The following is a 9,991-nucleotide window of genomic DNA, read 5'->3' as shown; positions in this document are numbered from 1 at the left end:
AAGCAGGCAGGCTGAGTCACAGAGCTGAAGAGCTAAAGGTTTTAAATCAATGAAGAATATGTGCCATTAGTGCAAGAAAAGCAAGAAGGAAGATGAAGGTCTCTCTTGTTTGGCACCAAGAAGGATTTAACTGTGCCCAGCACCACCTACTTTTGAAGCAGATGGGGGCTATATGCCCTAGAGGGACTCCCATTCCCACAGCAGCTCAAGGACTCCTTAGGTCTTAGTGCTTTGCTCAGGGAGATGGGGCTCATCATTCATAGGGCACTGACACATAGGTCACTACAGATGGGGCAGTGACAGCCCTTCCCGTGGACACGCATAAGGCTGGCACTGAACTGCAGCTGGAATCATTTGTTGGAGTCCTAAGCAGTCATGTATGTGGCCTGGTGCTATGGGTGTGTTTCAGCAAGAGGGGCATTAGACATTGCCTTTGAAGGCTGTTGTCTTCCACCAGTTGTGGACTTCATTGCTGCTGCCAGCCAGTTATGAATGAGGAGGAAGCTGAAGTCATAGTCTGACTTCTCATACTCAAACCTGCAGTGAGGGCTATTTCCAAGTCCCTGCACAATGACTAAGACTCAGCTCCTTGACAGCTGTAATTGAACACCTGCCTGCCTGCAATAGCTTTCTGTGCTAGAAGGACCCTGCTCCAGAGATAGTCCTCACTTTCTTCCTGCTGGGAAAGCTAGGCTTTTCTGCAGCACTGATGAATTGGGCAGGCACCATGACTGCAAGTTGGCTTCTCCCCACAGTCAGATTGAAGGTGTGATTTTAATGATTCTGCTACAAGCCCTCACCGTGCGTGTTTCTGAGGATCCATCCTCCACCTGCACCCTTGACCAGGATGGAGCCCTGAATTGGACAAGTAAGTATGTCCACAGGAAATTATGCTGGACACTCAGCTGCACCCCATCTACCCCTCACTCTCCTCCAGATGTCACTGTGGGGGAGCCCACAAGACTGACTTCTATGATCACATACCTCTTAGCCATCTCTCCCAACATAAGGGTGCTCTCCTTGTTGCTTCTGCTAAGCCAAGCCTTCAATATTGAAGTGGGAAGACCCTTAAAGATGCCACAAATGCTGCTGGTGGCTCCAGGTTAAGATTTCTTATATGGCCACCTCACAGAGACCTGAGCTTTACCAAGCTATCAAGCAGCTGTTCTGGGGTGAAGATGCTGTCCAGGTAGAACAGCCTGTGCTGCTTTGCAGTGTGGGAGGCCAAGACTATAAATGCCCTGACTGAAGCTACTTCCCTTCCTTTTGCACACAGTTACCTGGGCTTGTAACATATGCCAGTACAACTTTGTTCTTACTTATTCCACATTTCCCTTCCTTTCGTAGCTGATCAAGGATTAGAGACAGCAACTGAGGTGAATAGGAGCACAAACAGGTTGCCACTGCAGGCTAAACCCTGATCCTGATCTTTCAGCTGGTTCTAATTTATGTAATACTGACACCAACTCCTGGGGATACACTGTAACACAAAGGCTAGCAAACATTTTAAATATATCCTGTTTGGCTGAGCAGAAACTCCCCAGAACAAGCTCCATTATCTGGCAGGGAACAAGGCTTCAGAATAACTGCCCCCCAACACAGACATGGATCTGTTACCAAGTTCAAGTGTTTTGATTTAGTCTTTTTTGTAACTTTCTTCATCATTCGCCAAAACACAAATGTGTATACAAACACAGGAACACACACTCCTACATACATGCTGTGTGCCACAGGTGTAAGACTTCCAACCTATGGGATTATGCAGGACAAAGGACCTGGAAACCTTCCACGTTTCATCCAAGTCCCCTTCCTATGCCAGTGTTACATGAGGCAAGGCTTGGCTGCTAGGAAACTCACATTGCCCCGTGTCCTCAGGGATAGACCCTTGAGAGAGCACCCAGGCTGTGCGGTTGCTGGGGGGCTGACCCCTGGTTGTAGGCACCCATGGGGAGTTGTGAGTTCACCCTGTAAAAGTGTCTCTCTCTTGCAGCTTCGGCACTGGTGCTGGCTGGCCTCTGCAGTGCTCTGGCTTGTTTCTATGTCATCTTCTTCCACACTGACTACAGGCGGCTCCAGGCTGAGGCTAACAGTGGTGATTTGTTCAAGGCAGAAGATACAGCAACAGAAGATGTTCTTGAAGCCTAACCAGGCCAAAAAGGGGATGCCAAGGGCCTAATAAGGAAAGAATTTAGGCCTATGAGCAGGGACCATGACTGCAAATGCTCAGCTAACATGGGGATATCTGGGTCCTGATGCACAATAAGCAAGGGTTGAAGCAGAGTTACTGCTTCACATCACTTTTGCTGTGTTTTCCTCAATCTTGTATTTATTTGTGAGTCCAGGCTGTAAGAAAGGCTTTGCTGCTAGAAAGGTCAAAGTCAGACTGGACAACTATGCAGGTAGCAGGGACTTTTAGTGGACTTGATTCAAGCTAAAGAAATGTTGCAGAGGAAAGGAACATCGTATTGAATACTTTTTAAAAAATTTTCATGTATTTGATCAAGGGTGAAGCTTTCAGAAGGGTAGAAGCCTATCAAAAACCTAGTTGAAAGCTACAGCTTAAGCACTGTCGTTCTTGTACAGCATAACGACTGCTCCTTTACCGTGTAACATTTCAGTGGTAAAAAAATGAGACAGATGAGACTTGGTGATGCTTCACACTATGCATCTTGCAAGGGGATCTGAATAGAAGCACAGCACAGAGGAGCTCTCTCAATGGCTGAATTCTTTTCCCCATTAGCAACTGGAAATCTACCCCTTTGTAAAACACCTACCTGCATGCTTCTAGGGAACCTGCTAGTTCCTGCAGCTCCATCCTTGCTCTAACCGTAAGCCCTGATGTTTGTCAAAAGGAGCAGGAAGTAAGTGTGAAACTGAGGTGAAGCAAGATCAATTTGGAACTGTCAGAGAAATAGCAATTAGCTGTCTTTTGCAAAACTGGCTGGTCAGTTTTTGCAGCCCTAGACCTAATACACCAGACAAATTAACACCAAATTGATGTGCCACTCCTGACTCCTACTATACTGAGAAGCAAGAAGCACTGGATACTTTATAATGTTATATATTTACAAATGCTTATTTTTTTTTAAATAAAGGGTGGTTTAAGAAAATATTTTATCAATGTTTTAAACTTTAAAAACTATTTCATAGATGTGAGGGTGCATCAGATCTGCTATGTAGCACAAACCAAAGGTCTCTCTATTGCCAGATGTGCATTAAGTTGTGCTCAAAATGTTGATCTGAAGTGTTATCTTAGATCCTTAAAATGATGCTGTGAAATCAGCAGTAGGTTAAACTAGAGTTAGCTCTATCTTGAAGGGTAGGTTAAAGGAGTGATGAAATACTGCTACCAAAGGTCTCCAAAATCTGCCATCACCCTGGTCAGAGTCTGCCTTGCACCAGCTAAGACACTCTTACCTTTATCCAAGAATATAAAAGATATTTGAAAGGGGAGATTTTTCTCTCTACTAGTGTATTAGACATACAGGTGTGTGGGGCTAGTTCTGAATTCCTGATATGTAGTGGAGCAGCTGCTCTTCCAGGATATGGTTTGTCATACCCTGGCATCATGCCACAGAGGCATTAGGGCCCTGCTAAGAGTGAGGCCATGTAGCTCACACAAATACCTAGCTTGCACCATCAGCTGTTTCTGATAGCTCACCAACTTCACATTTGTCTTTAGAACAAAAGAAGCTCAAATTTATCTGTTAGGCTGTGATTACTACCATAGCTGAAGTCAGATTAGTGTTGTACACTCCTCTCCTCAAGGCTGCATAACTTGTCTCTCACAGCTTACATTTAGATGTGCCTTTCCTTGGAAAGCCTATCAAAAGTGTGAAGACAAAATCTTAGCAGGACAGAGGGATTTTAATGTTAAGGCGTGGGCCTGGCATGATGGGGGATGGGCCCATGTTCTCTTCCTGCCAAAGGTGTGGTGGTCTGGATGCTTTAACAAGCCTTCTTTGACCCCAGTCATCCCAGCAGAGGCCTCTACAGTATTCCTGTAGGTGCCACTGGAAAACTGGTACTGCAGAAAGCCTCCTGCAAAGGTGAATGTTCCTGGCTGTGTCACTAGAGGCTTTCTGCTTTTGTACAGCCAAAGGAGAGGGACATAAATGTCAGCCAACTTCTCCCATCACAGATGTAGATCCTAGAGAAGCCCTCTGACACATGCAGATAGGCGTTCTTGCCATCCTGTGCACAGCTGGGGACAAGACAAGACTTCTGTTGCAAGAAAAGTACTTGTTCTTGCACAGCAGCCAGTCTTGAGGCCCCTGGAATAGGTGAGTCCAAAATCTTCCTGCAGGGCACTATCACTGCCTGTCTCCATAGCAGCTCTGCTCAGGGAGATACTCCTACAGGCTTCCTGCAGCCCCTCAGAACAACCAGTTCTCTCTGCCCTCTTTCTGTAGCCTCCTTTGGGGACTGCATGGGGCTGGAAGAGCTCAAGGTCACACGAGCCAGGGGGTGAGGTATGCTGTGGTCTGAAGACCAGTTCCTGCCCACCCTGTCCTCTGTTGGCCAGACTTGTCTTTAAGAGCCTAGAAGGCAAAAGGGACAGGATCTGTACAGGGAAAAGGCAGCCCCAGGTGTGCTCCTGTGAAATACAGCTGCCTCATTAGAGACTTGTAGAAGGCTCAGGTGAGATCCTTTGTGCTGACAGGATGATTTGTCAGTGTCCTGTACTCCCATGGTGCACCTCCCACACTGGAAGGCTTGCTTCTACAGCACTGAGTCACCCTGGCTGGAGTTACAGTGGGGCTTGTCTACACTGTAATCCCTGCCCCAGACAAAACCAAATTAACATCGGAGCTGTATTTTTAAGTCAGTAAAAGCAGAATTGTCATAAAAATGCTAAACAACAAAAAAACCCCAACAACCCCCGAACAAAACACAAACAAAAAATCACAAAACCAACCAACCAAAACAACAGCAAAAACACTGGAGAATTTTAAGACAGAAGATACCTTCAAAAGAAAGAAAATACTATAGAAAAAAACCCAAACAATTATGTATAAACTGTATAGGTATAAAAATATTGCAGTGACTGGAACTGGCAGTGGAAGCAGTACATCATGAAAAAAACAAATGACAACACTGGAGTAGTGATTTTGACAATGGCTGGAGTAGCCATCCTGCCAGCTGTTGTTGCCCCTTTTTGGCATCACTGTGTTCAAACACGTTTAGTGCCACATCCTGCAAGAATCCTTGTGTGTCTCACGCCCCATGGCCTCATAACATGCAGGGATCTGAAGCACAGGGATTTGTGTAACCAAAGCAAAGCTTTGGGTTACTCAAGAATTAGACATGTGCTAACCCCGATATAATTAATATTAGCTTTTCTTAAACACATGTATAAGCATACTCAACTAGTGTAACACAAACGCTGCCCAAGAGCTTTGTAATTATGTGATGGCATAGCCAGACAGATTTTGTGGCCAAGTGTGTGAATCAGGCAAGCAGAAAAGGGGCAGAGAGGGAGGCTGCAGGAGGAAGGTTTTCAAGTAGCTAGATGTTGCCAGAAGATAAGCACAAGAAGCTTAATACACAGCAGCAAAATCAAAGCCACGGTAAACAGTGTGAGGAACAGAGGAACCTTCCACCGTATTTAGCAGGGAGGTAAAAACCTAAAACCATCAGGCACAATAGAAGAAAATTAGACAAGATAAGACAAGTTCATTTAAGTCATGACCGCTCTGCTCAAAGACATTTTGAGTCTCGTCACCTGCCCCTCTGTGACTAGAAGCATAGCTGGCCATGCTGAAGAAGTGACATCAGCTCCATGGTACTCCCAGCTTATTGAGCACAGAGCTAGAGACTCACAGGATGGGAAACGAAGAGAGGATGATGAAAATTGTGTGAGAATTAATCATTATCAAGAACTGCATTGTTAAGGAATAGACCTTAAATTCCCCAGCTGACAGATAATACAGACATATTCAGGTGTCAGTCCTGGTTTGGGTTTGCTGGTTGACTCCAAGCCTTCCTTCACAGGTCTCCGTGCCTGTTCCTTTTGGAGGTCACTTCAGGACACATTCTCAGAAAAGTCTGGGAAACCTGACAGCCTTCGCTGTGTTTCCTCTGACACTGAGAAACACAGATGAAAAGAAGCCATGGAGAGGTGCCGCTGTGCCTGCTGTGCAGTTTCACCTTAGCCTTGACAAGCGAGTTGTGAGGGAAAAAGGGGTGGTCCTGCTCAGGGGATGCTGTTTCTGAGAGCACTTGGTATGCAAGGGTGAAGCATGGAGGGGCAGAGGAAAGGCTGCCTACAGGCAGTGCTTGCTGTCAGCACTGACAAGCCAAAGGCATTCAGGCTGGAGCTGCTTAAGTCAGCAAGACCCTACAAGAGAGGCAGGCCTCAACCTCCCAGTATCAACAAGGGAAGGGAGGCCTGTCCACCCACAGCAGGGTAGGGTCTCCAGCTGGAGCAGGGTCTGCTCCGCAAACAGACCTTCCACCCTGAGGTGGTGGCTTTGCAGGGGTGCAGGAGCTTACAGGTTGTGTCCTGAAGGATTTAGGGGACTTTGTCTCCCTGACCAGTCCCGCCAGCAAGCCTGTGAAGGAGTTTGGGATGCAATCAAAAGCTTTTCTTCTGTTCATGCTCTCCATGCTTTCCTGGGCTCTCTCCTCATCATGGTGCAGGCAGCTCCTGTGGCCAAAGCTGCAGCCTGTCAATTATGGATGAGTAGCACTTGCGCGTCCACTGCTTTTCCTCCCTCTCCCTGACCTGCCAGCAGCCTTCATCCCTGTGGCCCTTGCTGCCCACAGCAAGGGCAGGCAGCACTCCCTACCTGTTCCAATTTGGTGTCTTCCATTTGCACTAAGAACACAGACTGTGCACCTCCTACACAATCCCATTGATGCTCTGGATGTAGCAGGGATAGGGGATGCTACACAGCTTGGGGACCTCACCATCAGCCTCCCCCAAATTGAGTGTCATGACACCTTGCTTGGAGGAGGAATACAAATAAACTTGAGAAAGTTAAACATCCAAAAATCACACAGGTGCAGCATAAGCATTTTTGCCTAAATCTATCATTGCATCATTCAGTAATTTCAAGGACGTGTGGCAGCTGCACTTAACGTGGGCCAGACAGAGCTTCCCCAAAAGGCTTTTATTAAGTCAAGGACATGGCTGTCCCTACCCAGAAAGCAGGAGGACAGCTACCTCCAGTGGCTGGAGGCGAGTACAGCTACAGAACTGCGGCATTTGTCCAGCTGGGGCCACTGGTGAATGTTTTGGGGGTTGGGGTTTTTTTTTTGTATTTGTTTTTTTTGTTTGGTTTTTTTTGTTTGCTTTTTAAATACATTTTTTAAAATTCCAAACCTAAACGAAGAAAACATGGGGAAAAGTATGGTCCATGTTGTACTACTGTGAGGAGGTGAAGGGAGCAGATGAAGAGGAGAGGTTTTGGTGCAGCTGCTCCCCAGTCAGCACAACTGGCTGCAGGAACCAGGCATCCCTGCTATGGCCCACTGGGCTCCGCACAAGTGGTCTCCCCTGCAGGAAGGTGTGATTACATACAAAATTTATGGGAAAGTTCCACAACACCTGCAAGGTAATTTTAAAACTTTATGGCCATTGTGACTGTCTTGTGGACAAGCAGTAGACCTCAGTGCTGAAAGCAGTGCCGTTGGATAATCCTTCTTGAAGTCCAGGGCACATCCTCTTTTAGCAGGAAGACCACATTAAAATGCTGAAATTCTCAATAGGTTGGAGGGACTCCAAGCTTAAGCAGAGCTACAGGTGGCACAAATCCACTCCTTCACACTCTTCTGCTCTTTGCACTGCTCTTAAATGAGAGACTGAACATCTATCCTGCTGCCCCAGTGCCACCTCCACAGGAACTCTGCACTGACTGCTCTAGTGCAGGGGCTGAGATAAGCTCTTGCAGTGGAAAGTTTTCCTGGCTCTGCAAGAAATCACAGCTTTTAGCCACTGCTTCCAACCTGCCTGCATGTGCACAGAAAGCTTTTCCAGGCTACTCTCAGCAACTCTCATCTATTGCACACTACTAAGAAGACTGAGATCTCATCCGCAAAAGCCAAAACCTCCAATTACTTTGAATGAGCTAATACAAAACAAAAAGAAGGCCAAATCTTTCAGGGTTTGGCAAGGATGCCCAGTTCTCAAATACATTGCTCTTTCAGGCTGCGAAGCCTGACAAGAAGACTAGTGATGTTGGGTGTCCCTTTAGGGCAGTTCCTGAAGCCTGGCAGAAAGAGCCAGGAGGCTCTGTATTGCTCACACTGGTCAAGCCCCAAAACAGCTTTTGCTCTGCCTCACACCAGGGCTCACCTGAGTCTATGTTGCAGCATGTGTCAGTGGTCATTTCAGGGGGAGACAGAAGCAAGAGGTTCGGAGCAGCCAGAGAGGCTGGGAACAGTCTCTGGAGTAGTCCTTTCAGATCTCTGGGTGCCTGCATTGCTCTTGTTCTTCCATAAGGAGCTTTTCCCATCCTTCCCAAAATCCTAGCTCACTGCAGGCTGTCCTCCACAAAGGGCAGTCCCAAAAGCCATATGACCAGAGCTTCTTGGTGCTGTAGGACCCCCTGGAGACTCCTCAAGATAGGAGCCTAGTGGCAGACCAAACCTGGCCCTGAGAGTATATGCTGCTCATGACTCCTGCGAGGCAGGGTCTGTAGGGACAAGTAGGTATGGGATGTCCAGGCTGGTGTGAGCAGCCCAGAAGAGCAGAAGAGTACAGCTAGGCAGGTGGGTACAGAGGAAAGTGTTTTGAGGCTCCTGGATGTAGGAATAGGAAACTCATTGCATTGATGTCCAGGTGACATAGTTGCTTTGATGGGTCTGAAGCCATGGGAAAGCTGACTTAGCAGTGTGTGTTCAGGACAACAGAAGGAATTGTAAGAGGAACTGGAACAAGAGAACACAGAAACCGTTGTCCTGCAGTGTAAACATTTTAACAAGGTAACTGCTAAGTATGGAACAAAAGTTTCTGCAAGGCTGAATACCCTGCGAATGTTGCAACTGCTTGCAAACAAGAGGAACACTTTAACTGCTGGCTAAAATGCTCGCTTCAGCTTGACAGGGCTGGACCGTAGAAAGATGTTACTGCAGTAAAGATGCTTGCATCAGCTTAACGAAGTGTCTAACTAGCTCGGTGTAAGAACAATAAAGGTCTTTGATCCTGGAAAACTCAAAGTCTATGCACTTAATCGCCACACCTGAAAGCAGAGTTTTGGGTGATCTGGCAACCCTGGGACAGGTTTTAGTGACCAATGGCAAGGCTGGGCATTGCTGCAGGCACTTGGACCATTGTTTGGGATCTTTGCAGGGCCTGGGTTATGGTTGGGACAGGTTTGGGGGAAGTGTCTAGGAGCCATGAAGCAGAGCAAGGTGTTTATAGAGTTTTGGGAGTAGCTTTGGGTGTGTTTGGTATCTCTTGGGAAGAGTTTGCCAGTGTTTGGTGGCCCTGGGGTAGGGTTTGGCAGTAGGAGCCACGTGGGTTAGATAAGGGAGTGTTTGGAGAGTTCTGGGGCAGGGTGTGGAGATCATTGGTGGCAGCTGGACAGCCTAGAGACTGATGAATTTGAGGATCCTGAAATAGGTTATCAAGGTTTTTTCATGACCTTCATGATAGATTGTCAGGGGTTGCAGGTACTTTTGGGCACGATGTGGGGGGGCATTTGGAAGCCCTAGGGAATGCTACGGGCTGGGTTGAAGAAGAGCTTTAGGAGACCTGAAGCAGGATCTGGAGGTATTTGGGTCACTTGGAACAGTTTTAGTGAGGGTTTTGTTGTTCTAGGGCAGAGTCTGGGAGTCTTATGGGTAGGGATGCTTACAAGCAGAGTTCAGGTGTGTGCCGTGATAGGACTGGAGAAGACTGGGATACTGAGGTAGGATGTGGTGGGTAAATTGGGGCACCCTCGAGCAGGGGTTTGGGTGATTTAGGCTGCAGGCGTAGAGATGGGAGTGTTCGGGGGCATTTAGGCAGGGTGTGGGGCAACGGGGTGGAACCAAGAGCTGCCGA

At 47.3% G+C, this 9,991-nt stretch overlaps 1 protein-coding gene across 1 annotated transcript in view; it reads left to right on the top strand.

Annotated features, from left to right (window-relative positions):
* The window catches only part of MFSD7 (major facilitator superfamily domain containing 7), a 24,011-nt gene extending 21,866 nt beyond the window's left edge, over positions 1-2,145 (top strand). The window contains 2 exon segments of the mRNA XM_010003802.1: positions 756-868; positions 1,991-2,145. Coding sequence (XP_010002104.1) covers positions 756-868; positions 1,991-2,145 — 268 coding nt within the window.
* Positions 2,146-9,991: the final 7,846 nt, after the last annotated feature.

The sequence above is a fragment of the Chaetura pelagica genome, unplaced genomic scaffold, assembly GCF_000747805.2.
Source record: "Chaetura pelagica isolate M959 unplaced genomic scaffold, ChaPel_1.0 scaffold241, whole genome shotgun sequence".
NCBI classification, from domain to species: domain Eukaryota; kingdom Metazoa; phylum Chordata; class Aves; order Apodiformes; family Apodidae; genus Chaetura; species Chaetura pelagica.
The sequence above is the reverse complement of the archived record's forward strand: the minus strand, read 5'-3'. Positions and strand labels throughout refer to the sequence as shown.